A 27,175-nucleotide genomic window follows, 5' to 3' on the forward strand; every position below is an offset into this window, starting at 1 on the left:
GGTGGCGCCGCCGGCCGACGCGACGGCGCTGTGCGGCGGCGACGTGCGACCGCGAGGCAGCGCGGCGGGGTGGCAACGACAGGCGGCCTGGCGCGACGGCGGGAGCGGCAACGCGTGGCCGCGGGACGACATGATGGCTAGGACGACTCGACGACCGGGCGCGACATGGAGCAGGGGCTCGACGGCACGACGGCCGGGCATGATGATGGGACAAGGTCGCAAGGGCTCGACGGCGCGGCGATTGTACAGCGGTGAGTCCCTCTTCTCTCTTTGTTCGTGATTCCTCAAGGGCGTCGAGGCCCCGACCATGTCCGGGGATCCGTCAGGGTCGGGGTCAAGGAGGAATTTTTGCCCGTTCTTGATTTCGGGGTTGGAGTCTTTTTTGCCCAAACTGATCCTGTCCTGCTCCGTTGCCAACCCTACTTGTTAGAAAGTAGGCAATTGTTGACGTACTTGCTACTGGACTATTGGAGGTACATGTACGAGAGCCGTGTCACACAACACACGTGAAACAGTGCCACAGCATCAACATCAAAAGATCGAGAACACATATATCATTTATTTCCCTGCTGAATCAAGACAGATACCTCGAGCTGTACTGTTCTCTCGACATATACATCCATTCTGGAGAGGGCCCATCCGACCTTCACTACAGGTCACATGCTGACATGGCAAAAAAAAGGCCATCGCCATTGCCATTGATGTTCTCAGCCTCAAAGCCCAGCCTTCTTGCTTCTATCACAACAGTGCTACTACTACTTGCCTTCCTCTCAAGGAATCGTGCTCCTCCACTTCTTTTTCCTCCTTGTTCTCTTCCCTGAATGAATACAGCATGTTCTTCTTCATCGATCGATCATACTAGCAATCTGGGGCTTTCCAGTGACTGATCTGTATGCATTCTTCAATTAATGCCAGAAAGCTCTCTGGCGTGTCCTGTTGCCTGACGTCGGAATGGCGTATGCAAAGAAAACAATGTACTCCAATATGTAAGGCAACACATTTCACAGCACTTTGGATACAATTCCATTACCCAAAAAAAAAACAAAGAAATTTCAGGACACTACCTCTTATAGCCATATGAGTGAATTTCAAAATCAATGAAGCATAGAAATTTCAGAACACCTTTTTGCAGGAGCAATATGCTTTCCTAAAGTTTACAGAAAAAAAAAATTCTTTGCTCAAAACTTGAACGAATTGTTTGAAGACCGGTTAACCTCATACCCACAGTATGCTCCACCAGAGCTAAAGGTGTGGACTTCCTATTTAATGCAATCCCTCTCTTGAAACATACCCCAATTTCTCTCTTTTGTTTTCAAGTGAAAACGGCAGCCTATGTAACAATAGCATGTTATGAATCGAGAAACTCTTAAGATCATAATTCCACGCATGAATGATGAACCTAATTAACTATGTTTCCAGACCCAACTTTCGTCATCTCCTTGTTTCGTACTGTGGTTGTACTTATTCTCTGGATTCACCCATGAAGCCATTCAATTTCAGGCTTCAGCGGTGGTGGCATCTCTGAACTTCTCTGAAACTTCCATCCTTGAACTTCTCTGGACTAGCAGGAGCGATTCAGCTGTAGATGCATGCGATGTGCATAACTAAACCACCACTCTTTCTGACAAAAAAAAACAGAAGAAAATTGGACGTGATACTGAGGGAGTGATTGCACTACAGTGAGCAAAGAACCCAAACCCCATCAGGATAAAACCAGGGTAAACGGTCTGAAGAGAAGGTTAGCTGGGACTCTTGTTACGTGCGCAGCCAGCAGCTGATAAGCGGGAGGTGATAGGGCTCTCGTTTGGAACTGGTCGTAGTAGACAAAAAAAAAGTGAGCCCCATAAGCTGTCAATTTTCTAGCCTGGACTCCTTTTCTACTTAAGTAGAAAGGCGACGCTGTGTTCAACCGTTTTTCTTGCGTGCACAAACGGAGATACCCTGAAAATGACACGAATCCGTTGCACCAAGGTGTCATTTCAACTGTTGTTGATGAACTGAACTCCAGGAGAACCGCGGAAAATCAATTGATGTCAGCTATTTTGTCAATTTTGTTTTGGGTTATCTTATCAAACGTCAATTTCTAATCTTAGCCTAATATTAATCACCTCTGCTAATGCAAAAATAATTAAACCACTGACCTGGTTGAGAAGACATTGCGATCGAATTCGTCTTCTGCGCCTCCCTTCTTCTGCGTCTTTTCAAAGACACGACCCCTTCCGGTGTCTAATCGATTAGACAATTAGGGTTTTGGTTTAAGAACAGAAAACTTGGGCATCCCCTCCTCCTCTGTTCCTCTATTTATATGCACTGGTGGAGCTCGTGGTGTATCTCAAATTTATTAGAAAATTTTGATTCTACCGATCACTGAAACAAACTCCTATTCTATCTCTTTATTTGTTTCTTTTCTTGTTTTAGTATGACACGGTAAAAACAGTTATTGTGGATTTCGAATTTCTTATACCGGTCTCTATCTCTAATTCTTTTATCCGGTGTCTAACCGAAAAATCAACCCACAATATGTCCCAAAGTATGACAGTGGACCGTAAAAGAACCATTTTCCTTTCAGATTGCTACGGGAATTTAGTTGTTTTCGTGAGATTGGTGCTCAAACATTTGCTCACCAGCTAGCAATTGTTTTCGTTGCTACCAATCCTTCCTGGAGAGGACAGAGTTGACAGAGCTCACCAGCTAGCAGAGTTGAGAGTTCCGATCAATTCAACCTAGGCCAAGAGATTCCATGGTTGGAATCCACATCTATCCTTCTCGGCTTGATCCTAACCCTGGTTAGGAATCACTCACGATTCTATCCAGGAGAGAACGGATGGCTCACGACACCAAATGCAGGTCGATAATAATTCGATGTGAACATTTTATAAGGAACACACATATGTATATATGCATGGCCTCCATGTTCTTGCAGGTCTCAATCAGCTAAAAAAAAGACGGCAACATCGTGTGGAGCATTATCTAATCAATGCATATATAGCAGAGATCGATCCATGCCAGGACGTTGGCTTCAGCAAATTATGTGTGTAGCTAGCTAGGATCTTACTTCACGGCTCTTTGATCTTGGACCTTCTTGCTGGTCATTAATTGTGATTGCTACATATAGTTTAATTTGTTAGGCTACTGTGATTGTTACTCACAGTTAATCCTGCCTAACTTCTCTTGGTTTGGGCAATTCTTTTAATCTCCTGTACACTGTCATGCTGCATTTCCTATATAAAGCCCTTCCTTCCTTGCAACATTTGGCCACGCAAGACGCTAGCTCACTTTAAGCATCAGCTGGACATTGCGAGACTGAGCTCACTAGCTGTGACTGGAGCTGAGTAGCTGGCTCTCTGAATCTAGACATGGCTCTGTCCACGTTAATCCTTGCTGTTCTTGTCATGAGCAGCACACCTGGCGCGCTCGCGGCCCGCGAGCTCGCCGGCGGCGATGCCGCCGCCGCGGGCCATGTGGCCATGGCATCGAGGCACGAGAAGTGGATGGCGGAGCACGGGAGGACGTACAGGGACGAGGACGAGAAGGCGCGGCGGCGGGAGGTGTTCGGGGCGAACGCCAAGCTGATCGACTCGTTCAACGCCGCCGCGGAGGCGGAGGGCGGCAGCCACCGGCTGGCCACCAACAAGTTCGCCGACCTCACCGACGACGAGTTCCGCGCGGCGAGGACAGGTTACCAGCGCCCGCCGTCCGTGGCCGGCGGCGGCAGCGGCGGCCGGTTCAGGTACGAGAACTTCAGCCTCGCCGCCGCGCCGCAGGGCATGGACTGGAGGGCGATGGGCGCCGTCACCGGCGTCAAGGACCAAGGCTCGTGCGGTACGAACTCCGACAAGCACGAACAAGTTAATTGATTACACAATAATTTTGCATGCGTGAACTAGTAATAATTGAAAAAAATCATTTAACGGGTACACCCTCCAATAAAAAAAATATTTGTTGATCGTGACAAATTTGATCAAATATTTAAAATTCTGATTGCCGATAATTTCTTAAATGCTCAAAAAGTAATATCATAAACTTATTATATTATGTAAATTTATTTTAACATAAAATTATTTACCAAATTTTCAAAAATAAAAATATTTTAAGCGGAGATACTACGTGACACGCGCGTCCGGTCAAACGGGAAGGTAAAGTGGTTAATCCAAAGAGACAGGAGATTCTACTGACCAGGACCAGAGTCTACTGGAAAGTCTATGCATGCACTTTTGGGTCAACATATGGTCAAATATAACAAACCTTAGTAAAGTTAATTAGAGAGACAGAGAGAGTTGTATTTAGCAAGTTGATGTACTGGGCTAATTATGCTTACGTGTCGTCGCATGCACGGCAGGTTGCTGCTGGGCGTTCTCGGCGGTGGCGGCGGTGGAAGGGCTGACGAAGATCAGGACGGGGCAGCTGGTGTCGCTGTCGGAGCAGGAGCTGGTCGACTGCGACATCCGCGGCGAGGACCAGGGCTGCGACGGCGGCCTCATGGACAACGCGTTCCAGTACATCGCCCGCCGCGGCGGCCTCGCCGCGGAGTCGTCCTACCCGTACCGCGGCGTGGACGGGGCGTGCCGCGGGCGCGCGGCGGCGGCGTCGTCGTCCTCCATCCGGGGGTTCCAGGACGTGCCGGCCAACAACGAGGGCGCGCTCATGGCGGCCGTGGCGCACCAGCCGGTGTCCGTGGCCATCAACGGCGCGGGCTACGTGTTCCGGTTCTACGACCGCGGCGTGCTCGGCGGCGCCGGGTGCGGCACGGAGCTCAACCACGCCGTGACGGCGGTCGGCTACGGCACGGCCAGCGATGGCACGGGCTACTGGCTGATGAAGAACTCGTGGGGCGCGTCCTGGGGCGAGGGCGGCTACGTCAGGATCCGCCGCGGCGTCGGCCAGGAGGGCGCCTGCGGCATCGCCAAGATGGCCTCGTACCCCGTCTGATTTATTACACCCAACAATCACATAATCACATTATTAATTACATTATTAATTGGATCAGTCAACCAAGATTTCAAGGCGTGTGTATGTATGCATAGCGCCACTGCACCGTGTAAATTGTCTCTATTCTGCACCGGCCGGCCCATGCAAAAGCCTGCAGGTTGGACGCGCTGGACTGTACGTAGTGTGTTTACTCATAGTGTGTATGATGTACATTAATACATATATGATTATATGAATGAACATAAACTATATTATTGTACATATTGTGGCATTTCTGGTTTTGCGTATAGCATGATCATGTTTGATCGTGTCGTAGGATCTGTCTACGACAGTTTAGAGTATTTTTCTCATTCTTGAGGGTATATCATGAGATACCATTATTTTCTATGATAAAAAACAATGGTACCTCTTTAAGGATGGGAGAAATGTTCGACAGTTTAACACTCTAAGAAGCAGATAATAAGAAGCCGTTCTATTGAAACTTTTTAAAAGTTAGGCCTTCCATATTGAGACGTATGGTTTGTCTTCTGGATTTCAAAGCTAAAGATGATGAGAGGAGCTACTGCCGAAGCCTCTCCTCAAGGAGGCCAGTAAAGACAAAGAAAAATGTCATTTTACCTCTTTCAACTATAGGTCGAATCCGAATCACATTCCATAACCATAAAAATAAATATAAAGACACTCTAAACTATTAAAACCATATTAAATTGCCTCCCTAAGCTGTTTAGACATCAATTTCATCTATATTGACGTCTATGTGCCATTCTAGGCGATTTTTCGACTTACACGGTGTTCATGTTGTAACACAAATTCACAATAAAAAAACCCTTTCCTTCTCCCATCTTCTCTCCATCTCTCTTGAGGACATGACCAACCCGAGCGGCTTTGTCCGCCCTTGGTGGTCATCGCCTTCGACCTTTTATCTCTTAAAGTTCATGCGGTCGTCACCGCCTTCGACGAGTTGGTGTTCATGCAGTTGCAACTCATCAGCCTCGTATAGGTGGCTCAAGTGAAATGAAAATTTCGTGCTCGACACACTCTACTATAGTGAGTACCATAACACCAGGATCAGAGTTTCAATGTCCAACCAGGTAGATTAAAATGGCTATTGCGCTATCACAAACTCGCTGGAGGCGAGCACCTTCACCATTGATGTTATGGCATGTTGAGGGCATCATAGCAATTAGCGTGTGACACTATGCTCACAAGGGGAAAAGGTACCGGTTGAAACTGAAACGAAATATTTGTTTGTTGTTGAAGTGTTGATTATTTTGTTTTTGGGTCCTCATCTTTGGCAGGGCGACGTTGTCGACAGTTGCCCGCTCCTCTCCAACTTTGGTTGGATCCTCCCGGAAACAGAGCTCCACCCAGTCAACCTCTTCATGGCCAATGATAATGACGTCGTCATCGCCAGAGCCATTGATCCTATCCCCCACCACGCTACCGCCAGAGCCATCAGCCCTATTCCTCACAATACCGCTGTTGAAGTTGTCGGGTTCGAGCTTGCCCATTTACATCCCCCTTCACACCATGGTGTCTTTGACATTGTCCACCACCGCGCCACCACCGAAGCCGTTGGAGTTGAGCCCACCCATCCTCGCCCTCCTCTACTCTGTTAGGGTTTGATTTCAACAGAAGGTGGAACAAAGAAAAGGATTAAGAAGGGAGAGACAAAGAAAGAGAGGCAATGTGAGGAGGGAGGTGGATTCCACTTATTTTATTTTTCTTTAATAGGCATGTAGGTCACATTGTTATTCCATTTTTGCTGACTTGGCCACTACTTAGGATAAGACAACTATCTTATGCTAATTATAGTGTTATATAATGAAAGGAAATGTAGCACTTTGGCTCGTGCACGCTTACGTGTTTATATAGAGCCGGGAAAAGCCCACCGGCGTGGTGTACAGATAAAACAAATACAAGCTAAAAACTCTCTGGTTGTTACATGGTTGTTTACTAAGATAAGCACCTAATCAAGAAGAACAGAAGCTTAACCTTAGCTAGCTAACCATATACTACCGTATACACATATACAGCCCAATGGGCCTTGATTATCTAACACCCCCCTCAATCTCAAGTCTCCAAGATTGAGATTGTGCCGAAACATAATCAATTGTCTGACCGACAAGGGTTTTGTAAATCCATCTACCACCTGATCCTGTGAGGATATGAAGCGAATTTCCAGTTGTTTAGCTGCTACCTGTTCTCTGACAAAATGATAGTCTACTTCAATGTGTTTAGTCCTGGCATGAAAGACAGGATTAACTGATAAATAAGTAGCTCCAATATTATCACACCATAGTACTGATGGTTGAGGATGTGGTATCTTCAGTTCCTCTAGCAACTTTCTTACCCACATAACCTCAGCTGTTGCATTCGCTACTGACTTGTACTCAACTTCTGTGCTGGATCTAGAGACAGTAGCTTGTTTTGTGGCACTCCAAGATATAAGATTAGAGCCAAAGAACACAGCAAAACCCCCTGTGGATCTTCGATCATCAGAACAACCTGCCCAATCTGCATCAGAAAAGGCACTCACAGTGTTACTAGATGACTTTCTAATTGTCAGCCCCAAACTAATACTGCCCTTTATATATCTCAATATACACTTCACTGCTGACCAATGAGCTATAGTAGGAGTGTGCAAATATTGACAGACTTTCTTAATAGAGAAAGATATATCAGGACGAGTCAGTGTTAGATACTGTAGTGCTCCTACTGTACTTCTATATTGAGTTGAATCATTCATTCCAAGGGCTTCTCCTTCATTGGCTGACAATTTTTCATTGCAGAGAGAGGTGTACTTACAGACTTACGCATACTCATACCCACACGCTTCAATATTTCACTGGCATACCTTTCTTGAGAGAGCAACAATCCATCTCTTGTTCTCTTGACTTCTATGCCAAGAAAGTAATGAAGATCACCAAGATCTTTCAAGGCAAAATCTTTCTCTAGCCCTTTCAGTAAAATTGATACTGCTTGGGAAAAGGAACTAGCCACAATAATATCATCAACATAAACTAGTAGGAACATTGTTACACCATTCTTGTTATACCAAAACAGGGAAGTGTCAGCTTTTGAGGACATAAATCCAAGCTCCATTAACTTTTTACTTAGCCTAGCATACCAGGCTCTAGGTGCCTGTTTTAAACCATATAAGGCTTTGTCCAACTTACATAGATATTCTGTCTTCCCTTTTTGTTCATATCCAGGTGGCTGCTTCGTATAGACCTCTTCTTCAAGGTATCCATGTAAGAAGGCGTTCTGCACATCCAGCTGCCTCAACGACCATCCCTGTGACACAGCTAAAGACAAAACAAGTCTGATAGTGGCTGCCTTGACTACAGGGCTAAAGGTATCTTCATAATCAATGCCATAACGTTGTTTAAACCCTTTAGCCACTAGCCTGGCTTTATATCTATCAATTGTGCCATCCGCCTTCTTTTTAATTTTATATACCCATTTACAGTCAATCACATTCTTCCCTTTAACCGGTGGAACTAGATGCCAAGTCTTATTAGATATTAAAGCATCAAATTCTTTATCCATGGCTACTTTCCAACTAGTATGACTTAGTGCTTCTTGGAGATTTTTTGGCTCTCCTGTTTCCGTGAGACATGCATACCTGATTGTTCCATCGGTGTATTTCTTGGGGAGATGGATTCCTCGCCGTGCGCGTGTGACTGGTCCAGGAACCTCAGCCTCGGCTTGCGCAGAAGAGGTCGAATTGTCTTCGCTGGGTATGGGTGATGCAAAGGTAGACTCATGAGAGCCGGGCTCACCACCATGCAGAATGGATTCGGGAGCTTCAGAGCTGGACCCACCATCATGCACGTCCGTTTCGGAGGATGGGCTGTTGCCATGCATGTTGCATTCGGATGCATCAACATGCACTTCATTTGTTTGCTGTTGCATGCGACCGGGGCCGCCACTAGGCGCACCACCATGATGCGACACGTCGTCGTCGGTCTGCTGTTGCTGCATGCGCTGTTCGCCGGGCGTCTCCCCTCCTGTTAGCCCACGCGTCAGCCGATACAAATTGATGCTGCTCGGCGGTGTCCCTAGAACAATCTGGTCTTGCAACCTCATCAAATGCGTTAGTGTGGTTAGGAGCATTAATCAGCGGTTGATCATTAGCAATTTCTCCCCCTGACTCGAACAATGATGGAAGAAGATGAGATGGCAGCAGGAGCACTTCATTGCAGAGGCGAGCACCGGCGTTGGCATGGAGATGTGCGAAGGGAAAAACAAATTCATCGAAAACTACATCTCGTGAGATGTAAACACGCCCGGCTGAGACATCCAGGCATTTGAACCCTTTGTGAAGTGTGCTATAGCCTAGAAAAATACATTGTTTTGAACGAAACTCAAGTTTACGACGATTATAGGGCCGGAGGTTGGGCCAACAGGCACAACCAAAAGTGCGAAGCAAGGAGTAATCAGGAGGCAAATTAAATAATCGTAGCAAAGGAATCTCAAAGGAAATAACTTTGCTAGGAGTTCGATTAATAAGATATGCTGCAGTTGTAAATGCCTCGTCCCAAAACTTGAGTGGCATGGACGCATGTGCAAGAAGAGAAAGACCAACTTCAACAATGTGGCGATGTTGTTTCGCAGAACCATTTTGTTGGTGGGCATAGGGACAAGCAACATGGTGTTCGATACCAATGCGTTGAAAAAAGAATTAAGGCGTTGATATTCACCTCCCCAGTCGGTTTGCATAGCTTTTATCTTGGAATTTAGCAATCGCTCAACAAGATTCTGAAAATCACGAAATTTTTCAAAAACTTCGGATTTGTGTTTGAGCAAGTATACCCAAGTATACTTACTGTAGTCATCAATAAAGCTAACATAATAGAATTTATTGCCAACAGAGCTAGGGGCAGGCCCCTAAACATCTGAAAAAATAAGATCTAGAGGTGCAGAGGATACACTGACAGATTTGGGATATGGTAATTGGTGACTTTTCCCATCTGACAGGCATCACAAACAGACTCAGGACTGACATCTCTAGTTACAGGCAATTTATTTTGACTAAGAACTCGATTAACAATAGAAAAAGACGAGTGTCCTAAACGACTATGCCACCGGGACAAAGAGGGCTTGGTGGCACTGAAAGCTTGCTTGTGCGACGGGGATGGAGTATCTGTGGGCAAGGAATAGAGACCTTGCTTACACCTACCGCGCAGCAGAGGTGTCTTCGTGACCTGATCCTTAATCAAAAAGAACCAAGGGTGAAGTTCCATGAAAATCCGATTATCTCTATTAAAACGATGAGCCGAGACAAGACTTTTGCAAGATTTAGGAACATGGAGAATATTTTTCAATAAAAGATTACGATTAGGGTACGTATTGCAGTATGACCAACATGACTAATGTCCATACCTGCTCCACTGGTGGTGTGGACTTGATCATTGCCGTTGTACTTGTCCTTGATTGTTAGCTTCTCTAGTTCGCCAGTGATATGATCAGTGGCACCAGTATCGACATACTAGTTGATGTCGATGCCGTAGGAGTTTGTTGATGCAGAGTTGACGATCTTTTCCTCGCCGGTAAACGAGGTATCAAACCTCTTCCAGCATTTAGCCACAACGTGACCTAGCTTGCCACACAGTTGGCATGTGGGCTTTGGCTTGCCGTCGCTGCGACCGCCACGCCCTCCACGTCCATTGACGTTGCCACGCCCCCGTCCGTCGCGGTTGCCGTTACCACCGCCACGTCCTCCACCACGTGACATGGTATTGGCTGAAGATTGCGACGTGTTCTGAAGGAGCTCGAGGCGATTCTCAAAGCCAACCAGCAAGGCGTACAGCTCACTCGGAGTGATTGGATCGGAGCGCCCGGCCACAGAAGAGACTACCGGATTGTAGTCGAAGTCGAGACCTGCCAGCACATATGATACCAGGTCCTCGTCGTCCAGGGGCTTGCCTGCAGATGCCATCTCGTCAGCAAGTGATTTCATCTTACCAAAGTATTGGGCCACCGTTTGACTGCCCTTGACGGTGGATGACAGCGCCATTCTGGTGTTGATCACGCGCGCGCGTGACTGTCCAGCGAAGAGTTCTTCGATTGCTGTCCAGACCTCCGCCGCGGAAGGGAGGGTCGCCACTTGAGTGAGGATCTCCCGAGACAGCGATGCCAGCAGGTAGCTGAGTACCTGCTGCTCCTCGCAGTCCATTGAGAAAGCGCCGGGTTCGGCACCTTTTCCGTCGTCTTGCCTTCATCCTTCGTGATGGTGATCACGGAGCTTGGTGCAGGCATTGTTCCGTCGAGGAAGCCAGCCATCTGAGCGCCGCGGAGTGCAGCTAGCACCTGCGCCTTCCACAGAACATAATTAAGGAAGCAAGCTCTGATACCATGAAAGGAAACGTAGCACTTTGGCTCGTGCATGCTTACGTGTTTATATAGAGCCGGGAAAAGCCCACCGACGTGGCGTACAGATAAAACAAATACAAGCTAAAAACTCTCTGGTTGTTACATGGTTGTTTACTAAGATAAGCACCTAATCAAGAAGAACAGAAGCTTAACCTTAGCCAGCTAACCGTATAATACCGTATGCACATATACAGCCCAATGGGCCTTGATTATCTAACATATAAGACAAAATCGTCATCCAAACCTTATATTGGTTTTGTAGTTGGAGGTAAGATAGACCTTTTCTCGCTACTCTCAAGACTTGCCGACGCATCAATCGCACCCGCAAACGCAGGCCTGCCGCCAGCGCGCGGCCGAAATCCCCGCGGGTGGCAGCCCATCACTCCATCAGTAACCCACAGCGCTTCGGCCTATCAGCGGCCCACGGCGTAAGCACGCACTCGCTGGGCGCGCGGCGGAGAATTTCATCCACCGGAAACGCCCAGAAAATCACACGAAAACGTGGTCGTTTTGCCAACCTCCCGCCCCGGCGCGCCCCGAAAATAAAAGCGGATTGGAATCCTGCGGTCTCAGGTCCGTTCGTGCGGGTGCGGGTGCGGTGCGGGTGCGGCTCGACTTCCTCTCCACCTTGCCAAGCAAGGAGGCTCCTCGCCTCTCGGCTCGGTCGTCTCCTCTCCCCGACTCGGAAAGTCCAAAGCTCCAAAAGCAAATCTTTCCCGTTCCGCTTCCCCTCTTCTTTTCCGGCACCGTCTCTCTCCCGGATCGGGCGACGAGGAGGAGGGGGCAAAAAAAAAGATCGGATTTGGTAGCTTCCTCCGTCGATTCTCGCCGCCGTAAGCGCGATCCTCCCACCCATTTTCCTCTCGTTTTCCTTTTGTTTTTTTCCCCCTTTTCGATCGGGCTGTTGCGAATTAGGGTTCTTGTCTGATTGATCGAATCGAGGCGCGCGACCTTGTTCCCTGCAGGGCACAGGAGGGGCGACGGCGTTTCTTGGCATGCCCTAGCCCTGCCTGACGCCGTTGGGGTTGGGGGCCGGCCGATCGTTCGCGATGTCGTGGGGGCGCTTCCGCCGCACCCCGTTCCATTCGGGGATCCCGGCGATGGCGAGGTGCTCCAGGCACAAGCCCGAGACACCTGTGGTGGTCATCGACGAAGAGGATGACCTAGGTGCTGGTGACGGTCCTTCCGACGAGGAGGTTTTCATAATCGATGGTGATGCGGCGAAGGGCCGGGTGGCTTCTGGGTGTAAGACCAAGAGAGGGAACAGCTCCAATAGTAATGTGATTAACTTAGATGATGATGAGGATGAGGAGGGGGGTGGTGGTGTTGATAGGGCAGGCCCTAGCAATGCCCGTGCAGCTGGTTCTCCAGCAGCGACGACACCTGGCCGGGTTTCCCCGAGAAACAGATATGGGCTGGATTATATTTCTGACAGCTATGAGAGCGATTGGTCCGAAGGGGACCCTGATGGAGATGGCAGCTCGGATTGTGAGATTCTTGATGACACCTCTGGGACGGCTCGCAAACAGTGGGAGACAGCTGCATCAAAAAGGTGTATGCCTCAAGGTCGCTGGAAGTGTAAAAATGGTATGGCTAATACATCTGCATCAAGTGCTGAGTCAAGCACACAACCAGAAGAAAGTGCAGAATTCCATATGAGCGAGGGCACCTGGAAGTATTATAGTAACGTATCGAAGGAAGGTGGGGTAAACAGTACAAATGGTGCAACATATGGTGCTAAACCTTCAACCCCAGATGTACATGAATGCCCAAAGGACAATGCTTCCAATGTAAACGAAGCTGAAGACTGCAATGCCACCTCCAGAATTGATCCTGAACCAGCTTGTAATGATGAAGTAACTCATTCCCAGAATGGCGTTGTGCCTGAAAAAACCACAGAAAGAAGTCAGTCTCAGCACCTAGATGAAGAATATACAAGCTACAGCTTTGTCTCAGCCAACAGGGTTTTTCCTGCATGCTCCTCATCAAATTGGTATGATACAAGTCCAATATTTGTCAGTACTCCTGAAAACCCGGATGGCACTTCTTCACAAAAGGATGAAATGTCAACGGATGCTCACAACAAAAGCACCACAAAGAGCAAAGAGAAGTGTTCTGCACCAGATAATGGTTCTCTCAATGGTCAACTATCAAAAGATTCACCCTTTTCTAGCAGATGCAGCTGCTCAAGGCAATCTGGAAAGAACTCTGCACAACTAGGGGCAAACTGGTGTTTATGTGCTGCTGCCTCCAATAAGAATGCTTCTGCAAATGTCATATTGGGAGATTTCACGTCACCTCAGAAGGATTTGGTGGATGGTCCTGAAAAACCAGGCCTGTCTGCCATGGTTAAGGATGCTCCAGACATTCTGGATGGTTTAGTAGTTCAACGTGAAAAGCACAAAGAATCTGATGAGTACAAACGAGCAGAAGAGGAGGAGTGGGCATCCAGACAGCATCAATTGCGAATACAGGTACAGTTTTTTCTCAATTTTAATTTAATTGTTCTAAATATATAGAAGTAAGATGTGTTAATGTGCATGGATATTAGAATGTAAATCAGTTTGGTGTTATTCTTAAGGAGCACCCTTCTCATGCTCATGTCTTAGGCATATTTAGTATTGAGAACATTGCTGCATTATAATGAAATCATCAAAAGCAGATAGCAGGCTGAAGTCAAGTGATTGGCAATTTAGCATCTACATGCAATTCATGATGTGTCCTTGTAAACAATTCTTACAGGCTGAGGAGGCACAGAGGTTGCGGAAGAGAAAGAAAGCAGAAGCACTGCGATTACTTGACATGGAGAAGAGACAAAAACAAAGATTACAGGAAGTCCGTGAATCACAGAGAAAGGTTTGTTGATATACCTCTAACCTATTAGCAGATGGTTGCACAATTCTATTTCCCATGTATGTTTGCAAGAACATTCTCTTGCTTCTATCTTTATTTTATCTCATTTAATATTTTATTTCTTCCTCTTTTTTGTCAAAAAGAATGAAGAAGATATACAACTAAAAGAAAAATACAGAGGAGTGGTAAGGTTGGAGCTTGAAAGTATGGAAAGAAGATACATTGATATGGCTTCAATACTGAGTGCATTAGGCATCTCTGTTGTAAATGGCAAGGTATGTCTCGTCTTTATTCCAGGTTTCCTATGGGTATGCTCAACTGATCTCTTCCTTCATCAGTTCCTTGTAGCAAAAGTATTTACTGATCTTTTTCTTGTTTATTGATATTGATTTTGTTTATGTTGCTCTATTACAGTTAAGCTCAATACCTATAACAGTAAGACATGAACAGTTGTACATATCATTTCATTATATCTATTTCATTCCACCATTCACGCGAACTAACTGATCACTAATTGATCTCAAACAAAAAGTGAATGAGGAATTCCTGTACATACTCATACTAAGGCCCTGTTTAGTTCGCGAAAAGAATTTTTGGGTGTCACGTCGAACGTTTGGCTGGATGTCGAAAGGGGTTTTCGGACACGAATGAAAAAACAAATTTCATAGCTTGCCTAGAACCGCGAGATGAATCTTTTGAGCCTAATTAATCTGACATTAACCGCGAGACGAATCTTTTTAGACAAATCATGGACTAATTAGGCTTAAAAGATTCGTCTCATGATTTCCCCTCTAATTGTGCAATTATTTTTTTTCATCTATGTTTAATTCTCCATTTAGGTGTACAAAGATTCGATGTGATGTTTTTGAAAAAAAAAAAGGAACTAAACGGGCATTACGGGCCCTAAACTACAATCTGGAACCATTTGACTCTTCTAAAGTGCTAAAATAATGAGAAGAGTGAAAAAATGTAGTCCCATTGTAAAAAAAAAATTATGTGCCTTTTGATTTTATCTTGTTGGTCGATGAACGGCACACACAATGCACGATGCAAAATTTGTGTACGTATTCCATTTCTGACACCATCAATTTACTACATGCTTTACATCTGCATGCATCCATGAAGTTTGGCTGCAAACAGCACTGTTTTTCAGGGAGAGGACTATATTGAATGCAGAATATTATGTTATTACTAGTTTGGTCTTTTACCTTCCTTTTCAGTATCTGGGCTAAGTTCAAAGGCACTTTACGAATTTTAACCAAGGAAGTTATAATCACTTCTTTTCATAATATTTCTTGGGATGGTTGACAAACATTATGAATTGGAAGGAGTGCTTCAAAATTTATCACATGAACCTAATTTATAAGCCTGTTTTTGAATTTATTCCATGTGGAGTTTGTTTTTGCCCTGGCAATACATTATATATCAGTTTTCTGCAGAGCAAGTTTATATTCATTATGTCAAATTTTGAAATAAGGACCTGACAATTATTTTGTATAGGCAAATATCAATTACCACCCTGATTTCATAAACTAATGTTCTGGCCTGAATCCATAAAAATGATTCTAATGCAAGCGTCCTTTTGTGATGACCATATATAAATAACGAATTATTTAGACATTCCCTGCTGACAGTCATTTATATGAAACTTTTTTTTCAGATTAAAGCTGCCTACAAGCAGGCTCTTTTGAAATTCCATCCGGACAGAGTATCAAGAAGTGATATGTACCAACAGGTCAAAGCAGAAGAGACATTCAAGTTTATTTCACGCCTGAAAGAGAAGCTGCTTCTCTAATTAGCATATCCCTGTTCAGTTAAACACAGCGCGCAACCAGTTTTTTTTTTTTTGGTTAAAGTTGTAGCTAGATTAATTTATTCATACGCTGAATTCTCATCAGCAGGCACAAAGTTCCACAGTTCTGAATGTCATTCTTAGAGCTAATGCTTAGCATTCGTTATCCTTGAGGATTTTTAGTTGTGAGGGTGTTAGCAGCAGCAGTGAGCTTGTGTGCCTTGATATACTTGTTATTTTGAGATGGGGCAAAATGTTTGTATAGGAATGACGGTAGAAGATTACTATACACAGATCTTTCATTATCTAACTGACAGAATGGCACGTCGTCTTTTCTTTGTAAAGAGGCGAGACTGCTGTGGTTCGCTTACGATTTTCTATACCTGTACTTCACAGAATGGGGTCTCATAAGGAGACTCATGCATTTCTTACGTGAACTTACCTCTTTTGAGGACTAATTATGAACAAACTCGACGAATTCAGCTTAATCAGGTAGGCAATGGACACATGGTTTACAATGTTTATTTATCTTACAGTTATCACACTATGCACAGCACTGAGATTTAGCTATTTAACTCACACGTGACGCCAATGGACATGCTTGGAAACCGGAAAATTTGTTCATGCTACTCGCTTATATTACATGGGTAAAATTACTGATGCGAGGACGGTGCTGGACGAAGCAAGATATACACAGTGCAGCTTGGTACTAATGCTGAATTTAGGGCTAGATGCTTTCTTCGTCTCGCGACCGCAAGATAACAGTAATACTAGTAATAGACCAGGTCGAGCAGCAGGCGACCGGGTCAGGTTGCTTGGAACTTCTTGTGATGAATAGCAGTACACTGACATGGAGCTGAAGCCTCTTAGCCGCTGATGTGGCTCAGCATCCATGGCGGCAGCCCAATGCGACCCTGCTGCGGCTGCCCTCCTACATGGTCTTCTGCCCTTTCGCCTGCTGCCGCAGGGTAGTTACTGTGAGCCAAGCACAAGCACATCTCTTAAGCTACATCACCAAAATGCCAAGAAAATGCCCTTTGTCGTTTTGAAAAAAAGGGCCTCTTTTGCATGTTTTTAGACAAAAAAACTCAGTGTAAAATCCTGATGTGCCTGAATAAAGGTTGATGATTATCGGTCTGTGCAATAGGACGAAACTAACTTCCAGGTTGGTTAGCATTGCACCCCCACGTTGGTTACTCACCTCATATTAGTTGTTGGTAGGGCTTCCCTCATCATGAAGGAGGATGACGAGGAACTTGTTTGAGGTTGTGTCTGGTCCCATTGCACTTGTTGCTTCTGGACTTTCTGCTTCTCCACGAGCTGTATGAAGGAGCAAGGGTTCTGTCAGTTTAATTTGATCGGTGCTAAAGAAATCAAGATCAGCTGAAGTATGGAAACTAGGGCGTCAGGGCGAGAAGCCTCTACCTCTTTCTGCAGAACTTTATTCTCTTCCTGCAGCGACCTCTCCTGCAGCAAGAATCGGTGTGCATATTAGAAAATGAAAATGAGGGCGGCACTTGCAGGGATGGTAGAACTTAAAATAGGAGTGAAAAACATAGCACCGTGGGAACTTAAAAGTAGGAGCAAAAAGCACAACACGCTATGTATCAACCGATGGCAGGCCAAAGATTTCATGAGTTTTGATAAGGTTATTGCTAGCAAGTCCAGTACCCAATTAAGGTCTAACAGGTATCAAGGCTGACATCATTACCTTCCGTTGAAGCTCGTTAATGGACTCAAGCATAAGTTGGCTCTGCACGTACAGGGCAGTTGTACTTGTTAGCTTTTAAATATACAGGGCATCTATATTTAGCGGCATATAAAGCATAAGAGTTTAGAATATCAGCATTGAATAATTTTCATCACAAATACTACCTTTCTGGATCTGATATGTTTCAATGAATTTTCCAGCTGCTGCTCCAGTTGCTGCAGCTCTTTGAGATTCAAAGATTCAAGATCCTCTCCCATGAGATGCCTGCATGATTTACAGGCGATCAATTTTATGTCAACAGTGTATTAAGTACGTAGTGGCACCAGCTGTGAGTAGTTCTAATTACTTTTGACATTTCTGTATTGTTTCAACCTTAGCCTTCAGTTTCCTATATTCGTGGCACCAGTTGCCCTATACCAGCATAGAAAATTTGCATTAGTAAATTTGAGTGAAAATGAAAATGAAATATCATTGTACTATCTATACATTATGTGCCAAATGATTGTGCCTTAGAGTACGTTCAATATCCAGCCGTCTATTCATGGGTGAGATATCGACTTTACAGTGTTACCACGTACTAAATCGTTCACTCTATCAGGATACTCCTTTAAAAAGAAGCAGAGGTGGTGTACGATGAATGTGCCACCACTTTAATATCAATTCTCCCTGCCTTTTTTTGAAAAGGCAGCAGAGAGGCTGCACATCGACTATACTTGACTAATTCTATACTTATATAGGAAGAAAAACTCGACGTTTAGGAGCAAATGGTCCATATAGCAGTAATAAATAAATAAATATATCAATTAAGACATAATATATGTAAAAATGATTGTAATAATGAGTTAGTGATAATTTTCTTTACTTAAAATCCGGTTGCAACGCACTAACAACAGGCTAGTCTATATTACATCAATGGTAGTGCTGCATATAGGTAAACGTTTGGACCCCTAAAACTGTGAGATATCTCCGTGGATAATTGCTTGAGTACAGTTTATACCGAATACATGGATTCACTTCAGTTGTGTTTGCAGTAGAATATGAGTAACTCGGTGAATGTACAGTGGCCTGCACCATTATAAGCATACTGCCACCACAGGTCCAAAGCTATGGTGCAATATTAGAAATCTAATGCATGTGGTGAAGAGTATAGGGATCGACCATCCAAAACCTATGCAAAAAAGCGATCAAAGCAGATATATATGTTGGAAAGGAACTACCATATATGCTGCCTTGACAATACATCAGTCTGATAACTATATTATCTACTATCCCCAAAGTCCGCGTTCGCGAGCTGGATAAATTATCTTATCCCTCTCATTTTTCACGCGCACGCTTCCCGAACTGCTAAACGGTGTATTTTTTGCAAAAATTTTCTATAAAAAAGTTGCTTTAAAAAATCATATTAGTCTATTTCATATTTTTTAATAATTAATAATTAATTAATCATGTACTAATATATTGCTATGTTTTATATGTCGGATAAGTTATCTTATCCATCTCACAAACGAACGCGGCCAAAGTAGAAGTAGACAATTCTCGATCTCATTCTTCGTAAAAAGGAAATACAATTTAAACAAATGTATACCTAACGACATTATTTAAGCACGACAATGTTAATACAAAGCAGTTTCATACAAAAATATTGCAAACAAAACATATGCATGTCTGCATGTATCTAGGCATAAAATGAACTTTTGATTTAGGAGTGCGCCATTAGTCCATCACCCCCAACTAAAAAGTAAACATTATTTTAACAACTAGCAAATGGGTTTTTAATAGGATAAAACAATCGATTATAGTAAGTCCCAGCTAAATGAAGAGAAGGATTACACTTCAGGTTCTGAACTTCTGATGAGCCTGCAGAGGGCAATCCACAAGTTCTTAAAAATGTTCCTTTCATTCTTATTGATGAAAATGTGTTTAGTGATATTCTAGTAGCATACAAAATTTCATAATGAGTGTTGATGTAGCTAAAAATATTCATATTTGGGAAATGAGGGAGTAGTCATATGGACAAAAAAAATAGTGTTGTTAATTGCTAATGGAAACCACGGTTCCCCTGGGCACCAACCGTTTTTTCATTAGGTAATACTATCAGAAAGGTTTCGCTTCAATACACCACAAAGGGTACACCGAACTATGATGTATAGTGTTTGAATAAGAGGAACTGGCAGAGCTGTATACGTGTAAACAAACATGGAAGATAAATTTGATCAACTTTATGAACAAAATTCCATTTATTAAATGTAACAGAACCTGCAATTTTTAATGTTCCAGACTGAGAGATGGCTTCAATTCATTAATTGCGCCCATACGAAGAATAGTTCAGTTTGAGTTGTCAATTTCAGACAGCAAATGTTCAATTGGGCTGGGATGCCTCAAGGACATTATGTAACACAAAATGGATATGATCTATATATCTACATATTTGATAAGTGCATTGAAGTAAGAGATTACTGGTCTAGATATACATATTTGACAAGCACAACAATGGGAATTGCCCTAAAAATTAATGCCTAATTGATTTGGGTCCAAATTGAGCTTACATCTTGGGTGATACATGCATTTTGAATGAGTCGATTAAAAAGGGCGTAGTGAATAAAATTTAGAAAAGTAAATAAGATATAGAGATTATAGAAACAACGCAATTTATAGCTCAAGGAAACCATTCCTTCATTTTTACCTGAGTTTCAGATTCAGCTGAGATAAGGACCTTTTCTGCATAGGAGTAGCGCTCGTAACGTTCAAGAATTTTGTCCATACTGTGAAAAATGAGCATTAGAGATTTCATCAATTGAAGTAACTGTAAACATGACTAAGCAGAGCATATATTCTTCAATCTCAATAACAAATGCACATATGGCTGTAAAACTGACATGTAGTTTACCTTTTCATATATACAAACTATAGTTACAATTCTGGTATCTCTTTTTTTCCTTAAAGTCATTTTTTCCAGAGGAAATGATAGAAATTTAACATCAAATCTACTTTAATTACCATATATGGAATAAAACAAATCAAGAACAAGAAAACTATTCTATACAAACAGAAGTGTTATGACATATGAGTATAGCAAAAATGTACTTCAGCGCAACCCTTTCTTGTTTAAGATGGGATTGTTTTTTAATTCTGTTTATGCTTATAAGACAATTTTAAGTTTTCAAACTTCAATTTAAAGTTGATTTTCATTGAATTTCTTTTTCAGCCTTTGCTTTTAGACCGTTAAGAAGATGTATATAAAAATTTTAGTCACAGATATTTTTGTTTGTAAATATGTCGTTTGACTTTTTCAGGCATAAAAAAAGATTAGGGCCAAATCATGCATGCAGTATTATAAAAATAAAGGTTGCATCACTGTAACATAGTGATGTCTTAACTGAAGGGTGTCCATTATTCTCCGAGTGACTATCACTAAAAGTAATACAAAAACTAGATATTTTGTATTTATGTGTTGAGGTTACTTACATATTGTGCGGGAGCATCAAATACAATTTCGCTTCGCATATACTTTGCGGTGTAAAAAGGGTCCTAAACTAATAACCTCTAACACAAAACATAAATACTTTTATCAGTGATCACAGTGGGTATTATAAAGTGCAAATGCTTTATCCACAATAAAATACTTGAATACTTTGTAGAGGTTTAAATAGCAACATCTAATTTCTTAGTTGATTTTTAGAAGATGTTTTTAAAGATTATTGGACTTATGTAAAATTAAATACAGAATAGACTTTTTTCAGGAAAAAACTAATAATTAACATTTCGAGTAATACCCCCAAAAAAGATTGTTAGTAATTAACATTTTCATATATCACGATGGCCGACTTTTGGTGATAATGATAATTAAGTATTAATCAAGATGGACATACCAAAAATCTGTTTTAAGTTCTAGCACATTTTTAAGTCCTTATAGCTTCACTTTTTGCTCAAGTACTTTCCACGTTCTCATGTCACGATTGAACATGTTCACTTGATAAGAAAATGGTACTAATTTCTACTAGATGCCAACCCTTAAAAAGGGTTTAATGTGTAACCGTAAATTTGGGGAAAGATGGTACAAGCAACTGAGGCACATCTCTTTTGTAAGAAAGAAGAAATGAAACAGGACAGAAAGTATAAATATCTATAGAAAAAATTAAGGCGAAGTAAAACACCCTAGACTCTTAAGCAAACATAACTGTGTTATTCCTAGACAAGATCTAGTCCATAGAATCAAGATCGCATGTGATATTGGGTTGTATAGATTGACAACATTGTTAATGACTTGGCATCAATCAACTTATCAACCCACGGAAAATTAACAGAATTATTACACAAATAAAGCGCCAAGAAATAACACAGTAAAAATGCTTAAAAGATAGTTTGAACAATGCAATATGTGAATGAGGAATGTTCTAAATCTAAACTAAACATGCCTACTATTCCCTGGTACAGAGACGTTTGAAGAGTTCAGTCACCATCAGGAATCAACTCCCTACTGCATAACCAAATAGCTGTACATGTATATTATGCGCTTATGCGTTTGCATGTCCTATATATGCGAGTTGGACCAGTAGGTTTCCAACTCCAAGCATGCGTTTCCATAGTTAGACCAATACCCGCATACATAGATCTATTTGGTTGTTTAATTTTGCGCTAGCTTACGAGACAAACATTCTATTTCTGAATCAAGTAAACTGGAAGTCGGGAACCCTAATAGTGTCTAGGAGCCAGTGTTAACTCATTCTTAACTCATCTATATAAAGACAATATGGATGCAAGCATTGGCGGATCTGCCATGGGAGCTAGGGGGTCTCTAACCCCCACTACTGGTTCTAATACATAGAGACCCCTCTAACCCCTACTAAATTTTCTGCCATAGGTTTATATAACGATGAGCTAAAATTCTTTCTAAAAGTTGAAAAAAGATTCAGTCCCCAACATACTTTTTTCTAGATCGGCCCCTAGATGCAAGACTGCAAGAGTCTTGTTGTGATATGGAAACAACTCGCTGCGAACTCTATTCATCAAAAGCAAAACTCGGCTCATTGTTTTAAGATGGATGCCCAACTTTAACATTAATACTGCATGCTTACAGTTAAGAAGAATTAAAATATCTTCAGGTCACTACAAATCACTCGTGTTTGGCTGTGGGTTCAACGTCCAAAGGGCAGTGGGAGAGACCACAGTACTACATTTGAAGTACGGAGAGTTTTCTAAATTGGCACCCAAACAAACGAGAAACAACTAGTGTTTCAATAGTCCTAAACGACAAGCTAGCTTTGTTAAATATTAATTACCCAGCGTAACAATTGAGTAAGCTGAATATTCTTATTGGCACAGTCAAGTCATTAGCTACTTGCTTAGCTGTTACAACTTACAAGAAAAACCAGTCTATTGTCTTGTGATGGATTGTAAGTGGCTTGTATTGCCGCTACGTATACCAACTTAAGGTAGTCTAATTACTATTAATATCTTAAGCTTCGAATAAGCCAGTGTAATTACTATTAATATCTTAAGCTTCAAAGAGGATTTGTCGCGTTTCTCAACTAGCTAGGTTTATGAAAGCATCTGGCATGTTTAAAGTTAAACCTTAGTAGTACTTAAGAAGGATTAGCAAAATTAACTGCAGTCCTGCAAGAACCTAGGGGACTTCATTTTCAAAAAAGACGTTTAATGACTTTAGAGAAACGAAAAAGTTCATCTTAATCCATCGGCTAGCGAGTATGCCAGACACTGTTACCCCACGTGTGTACCTTAGCTCTATATCCCCTCGAGCTACCCCATTAATTCACTCACTTATCAGTGGTCGGAATGAGATGATGCATTTGAAAATATTAGATAAAAATGTCTCTTATCAAATATCGGTTGATAAGATTATCTGGATGTCCAACACACTACCCTTATTGGATTGTTTTTTAAGTTCAATTAAGCACTCTCTCATGTATAGAACTAGAAGAGTGTATATACATAAGCTGCTAATCACTGATCGTCTGGAGATTTTCATAATTGTTAGCTAGTTAACATGATGCACACACAACTGAAGTTAACATGAAGCACACACAACTGAAGAAAATTTATAACAGCCAGATCAAACTTTCTTTATACGTAGTTAGGAAACGAAGGATAAGTAGCATTTAACTTTATATAATATAAGAGCTGGGATTAGCCAACAAAATCTAAGATTTGGATGTCTACTTAACAAAGCTTGCATAACAATGTTTTAAGAGTAATCATTGTCAGAAACATCAAGAAGATAAATTAATATCCTTCAGCTGATAAGGTGGAAGCATCCAGCTTTTTGCTTCTAAGTTCTAATGGCTGTTTCTTCATAGACCATGCACATACTAAGAAGAACCTAACAGGAAAGGTAGAACCCAGCAAGCAGCAACTAGTGTACTAATGGCAGCCAAGAATACTTAAAGATTAAAGGTTGAGCCCTAGCTTGTGTTTTTTAGCTAATCTTTTCTTGTTGAAAAGCATAGCATCAATAACCAGTCCACAAACAAACCAGCTAGAAGCATGACTGTTTCTCGGGAGCCATGCACATCGCAAGAAGACCCTTATAGAAAAGAGCAATTTTATCATCCTTGAGGAGGTACCAATATGTACCACTGTTTTCCATGTAAAATTTGGTACCTCCTGATACCTTAGATATTAAAAGGTACTAAATTTTATGTAGAAAAGAGTGGTACTTCCTCAAGGATGAGAAAAAAGCTCTATAGAAAAGGTAGAACTTCCTCACAAGAGAAGAAAATACAGAACCAAACAACTAATGAACTAATCACATCCGGAAAGAAGTAAACATGAAAAGTTAAGCCCTATAACTTATATGTTTGTGTGGTTAATTCTTTTCCTTGCTGAAAAGCATGGCATAAATTAAACCACCAGCCCAAACAAAAGTAGAAACAGATGAGGACATGAGGTATGAAAAGGGGCCAAATGCTTACAAGAAAACTAGAAACAGTCCCTATGGACAAGATCTCAAGAGAAAAGGGAAAAGCGCCTATAGTAGAGGTGCTAATCAAAGGCCGGATGCTAGGGAGTAGTTAAGAAAGAAGAACACAAACAAGCAAGCAGCAGGTTCAGTAGAATTCTAGATGAGCAGAAGCCAAGGCCATTTTAATCCCCAAATGATCCCTGGCTAACCAGAGGTACGTACTAAGAGCGCCTAACTAATCACCAGGCTCCACCTTTGGTGCAAAGCTAGCTTGCCGTCAAGCAAGCAGCAGCCACCGGAAGGGCCAAACAAATTCCTCAAATAGAGCAGCACCAACGCCCTCTCCAGCGAAAGCGGAGCATAAAATTACCCACGTACGGGCACTATAGCTACAGTGCACAGAGGCATACAGTAACACATCTCAGGCCGTCAGCTCAAAGCCAGAAATATCAAACACCGGTATATAGCCTCCCGCTGAATCCTCCATCGCCGGCAAGCAAGCAAGCAAGAAACAATCACAGATGAATTCGAGCAGATTGGGGATAACCCCTAAACACGGAGTGCAAAAAAATAAATCCTGGATTAATTATTGGAGCAATCGGGCCAGAATTCAAGCAATCGATACACGAACAGAACGGAAACGGAAGCAGCAGCAGGGCAGCACAAGGATTGCGATTAAGCGAACGAACTGAAGCGTAGGGCGAGCACGTACCATGAGTCGGTGGCGTACTCGTAGAGCTTGCCCTTGGTGGAGAAGATGATGAGCGCGACCTCGGCGTCGCAGAGCACGGAGATCTCATTCGCCTTCTTGAGCAGCCCCGACCGGCGCTTGGAGAAGGTCACCTGCCGGTTGATCTTGTTCTCGATCCGCTTCAGCTGCACCTTGCCGCGCCCCATCCTCCACTGATCCACTCCTCCCTCCCTCCTCCAACCAAAACCGAAATCAACCCTACCTACCTCCCTCACTATATCTAGCAGACAAGCCCGCACCGCGACGACCACCAGCCACTAGCTAGCAGCCGGATTTACCTATCCACACACGGCACGCCTGGTGGTTTAACCAGCCTCACTGTTACTCACTCCCCTCTTATCACCTGGAGGCGGCGCGCCGGCGGCGGAACGGGAGGAGGTGGGGGGGGGGGGGGACGAGCAACCAACCAACCAACCAACCAGCCGATCGATCGATCGATCGAGCGAGGCAACGACGACGACGAGAGGAGGGGGCGAGGAATGGGGGCGATTTTAAAGGGAGCGCGCGACGGATCGGGGCAGGCGGGCGGTATGGCGATACCGGGATGGTTTCGCTGGCATCCGCTGTCGACCGGCCATTGGTGGAGGCGGCGCCGGCCGGGCCCCTCCGCCCCGGCGACGCGTGCTCGCCCTCCCCTCCCCTCCCCATGGGCTCTCCGGCTCGTTCGCGGGAAGGTGAAACGGGCCGTGGGGAGGGGAGACCTCGGCCGTCCTTTCTTGGGCCGCGATGGGGTGTGGGCCAGTGCACCGAACCTGCCCTTCCCAATTAGGCCGCGGCAGGCATGCGCGTGACGCGACGGGGTTTAGCTGAAACAGTGCGGTGCAAGCGGCGGCGGCGTCGTCGTCGCCGTTGGGTTGGGTGTGTGTGCCCATCGATGGCAATGGCATCGCCTGTCGCTCCCAGAGTGGATGATTTGCCTGCCTGATTGGTCCCCTCGCTTTGAGTTGGTTTTTGTGTGTGTTTTTGAGATTTTGGACCTTGTGGATTTATTTTTGGACAGGAGAACAGGGAGGCCTACTGCCCTAATGCTGCAGTAGGATGATTGCCTCCCCCCCCCCCCCCCCCCTCCCCTACACTGTGGAAAGTTTAACCCCGGCTTGTCTGGTTCTTGGGGAGCTTTGCAAAACTTGTAAAGCTTTGAGCAATTGAGCTACCTTATTAAATGTTTCAGGTCAGATCTAACTTCAATATTAATTAGGGCATGTTTAATGGTAGAGCCCATTGTAGGCTCTATCTCAAACCACGTTAGCAAAAAAAACTCCGCATATAAAATATAGTCTTTCAAGCTAACTCTTTATAATTACAGGCTAATTAATTTTCCATTCGCATTCGATTTAATCAGCATCTCTGATTAGAGTCAGCACACGTACAAAGCAAATTTTCTGGTTGTCTACTCGTTTTATGCGCCAAGAGTCGGTGTTTTGCTGACTTTATACAAAACAACCACCTTTCTCTCTCCTATCCTCTCTCTCTTCCACGTCAGCGAGCATACATCGATAGAAACATCAATGAGAGTCCTTTGTATGTGCCCTTAGGCTGCATTCTTCTGTGCATGGAAAATAGAGGATGAAAGATTATACTGCCTTTATGTTTTTTATACGACACTTGACTTTTGCTTATGCATTTGACCGTTTGTCTTATTAAAAGAATTATTTAAATATACAAAATATATGTCATACTTAAAGTTCCTATAATAAAAAATAAAATTATAACAAAATAATTAATAATTATATAATCTTTTTCAAATAAGACAAATGATTAAACGTAAACATAAAAGTCAACGGCATCATATAAGAAAATATTGAGGGAGTATAATTTTCTATAGCCATTTAGTAGTATAAA

The 27,175-nt window shown here is 43.3% G+C and overlaps 3 protein-coding genes and 1 non-coding gene across 4 annotated transcripts; 2 read left to right on the forward strand and 2 right to left on the reverse strand.

The window, feature by feature from the left end:
* Positions 1-3,076: 3,076 nt before the first annotated feature.
* LOC102717787 (senescence-specific cysteine protease SAG39-like) lies at positions 3,077-5,194 on the forward strand. Its single transcript, XM_040522123.1, has 2 exons — positions 3,077-3,822; positions 4,340-5,194. The coding sequence occupies exons 1-2, from the start codon at positions 3,357-3,359 to the stop codon at positions 4,927-4,929; spliced, it is 1,056 nt and encodes a 351-aa protein (XP_040378057.1). The 5' UTR covers positions 3,077-3,356; the 3' UTR covers positions 4,930-5,194.
* A 5,522-nt stretch (positions 5,195-10,716) lies between these two features.
* On the reverse strand, positions 10,717-10,855 carry LOC121054046. Its single transcript, XR_005811513.1, has one exon. It is a non-coding gene; the product is annotated as a small nucleolar RNA Z247 (small nucleolar RNA).
* Positions 10,856-11,976: 1,121 nt separating this feature from the next.
* On the forward strand, positions 11,977-16,416 carry LOC102722100. The gene is made up of 5 exons (XM_006650538.3): positions 11,977-12,140; positions 12,273-13,781; positions 14,050-14,163; positions 14,304-14,435; positions 15,821-16,416. Exons 2-5 carry the CDS (start codon positions 12,357-12,359, stop codon positions 15,953-15,955), a joined length of 1,806 nt encoding a protein of 601 aa, XP_006650601.1. The 5' UTR covers positions 11,977-12,140; positions 12,273-12,356; the 3' UTR covers positions 15,956-16,416.
* A 14-nt stretch (positions 16,417-16,430) lies between these two features.
* On the reverse strand, positions 16,431-25,725 carry LOC102722380 (MADS-box transcription factor 14). The gene is made up of 8 exons (XM_006650539.3): positions 25,295-25,725; positions 20,347-20,425; positions 18,010-18,074; positions 17,828-17,927; positions 17,664-17,705; positions 17,378-17,419; positions 17,154-17,272; positions 16,431-16,927 (listed from the first exon to the last, which is right to left on the reverse strand). Exons 1-8 carry the CDS (start codon positions 25,477-25,479, stop codon positions 16,819-16,821), a joined length of 741 nt encoding a protein of 246 aa, XP_006650602.1. The 5' UTR covers positions 25,480-25,725; the 3' UTR covers positions 16,431-16,818.
* Positions 25,726-27,175: the final 1,450 nt, after the last annotated feature.

Source organism: Oryza brachyantha, chromosome 3 (assembly GCF_000231095.2).
Source record: "Oryza brachyantha chromosome 3, ObraRS2, whole genome shotgun sequence".
In the NCBI taxonomy this organism is placed as follows: domain Eukaryota; kingdom Viridiplantae; phylum Streptophyta; class Magnoliopsida; order Poales; family Poaceae; genus Oryza; species Oryza brachyantha.

Bases quoted from the DNA above. Each gene is read 5' to 3' on its own strand.
- LOC102722380 (XM_006650539.3), bottom strand. From the start codon at position 25,479: ATGGGGCGCGGCAAGGTGCAGCTGAAGCGGATCGAGAACAAGATCAAC. The intron at 17,706-17,827 runs GTAGTATTTGTG...CTGTACGTGCAG, and splicing joins AACATATCAGATCCAGAAAG to AGCCAACTTATGCTTGAGTC. The intron at 16,928-17,153 runs GTGAGTAACCAA...CTTGGCTCACAG, and splicing joins CTACCAACAACTAATATGAG to TAACTACCCTGCGGCAGCAG.
- LOC102722100 (XM_006650538.3), top strand. From the start codon at position 12,357: ATGTCGTGGGGGCGCTTCCGCCGCACCCCGTTCCATTCGGGGATCCCG. The intron at 13,782-14,049 runs GTACAGTTTTTT...CAATTCTTACAG, and splicing joins AGCATCAATTGCGAATACAG to GCTGAGGAGGCACAGAGGTT. The intron at 14,164-14,303 runs GTTTGTTGATAT...TTTGTCAAAAAG, and splicing joins TCCGTGAATCACAGAGAAAG to AATGAAGAAGATATACAACT.
- LOC102717787 (XM_040522123.1), top strand. From the start codon at position 3,357: ATGGCTCTGTCCACGTTAATCCTTGCTGTTCTTGTCATGAGCAGCACA. The intron at 3,823-4,339 runs GTACGAACTCCG...CATGCACGGCAG, and splicing joins CAAGGACCAAGGCTCGTGCG to GTTGCTGCTGGGCGTTCTCG.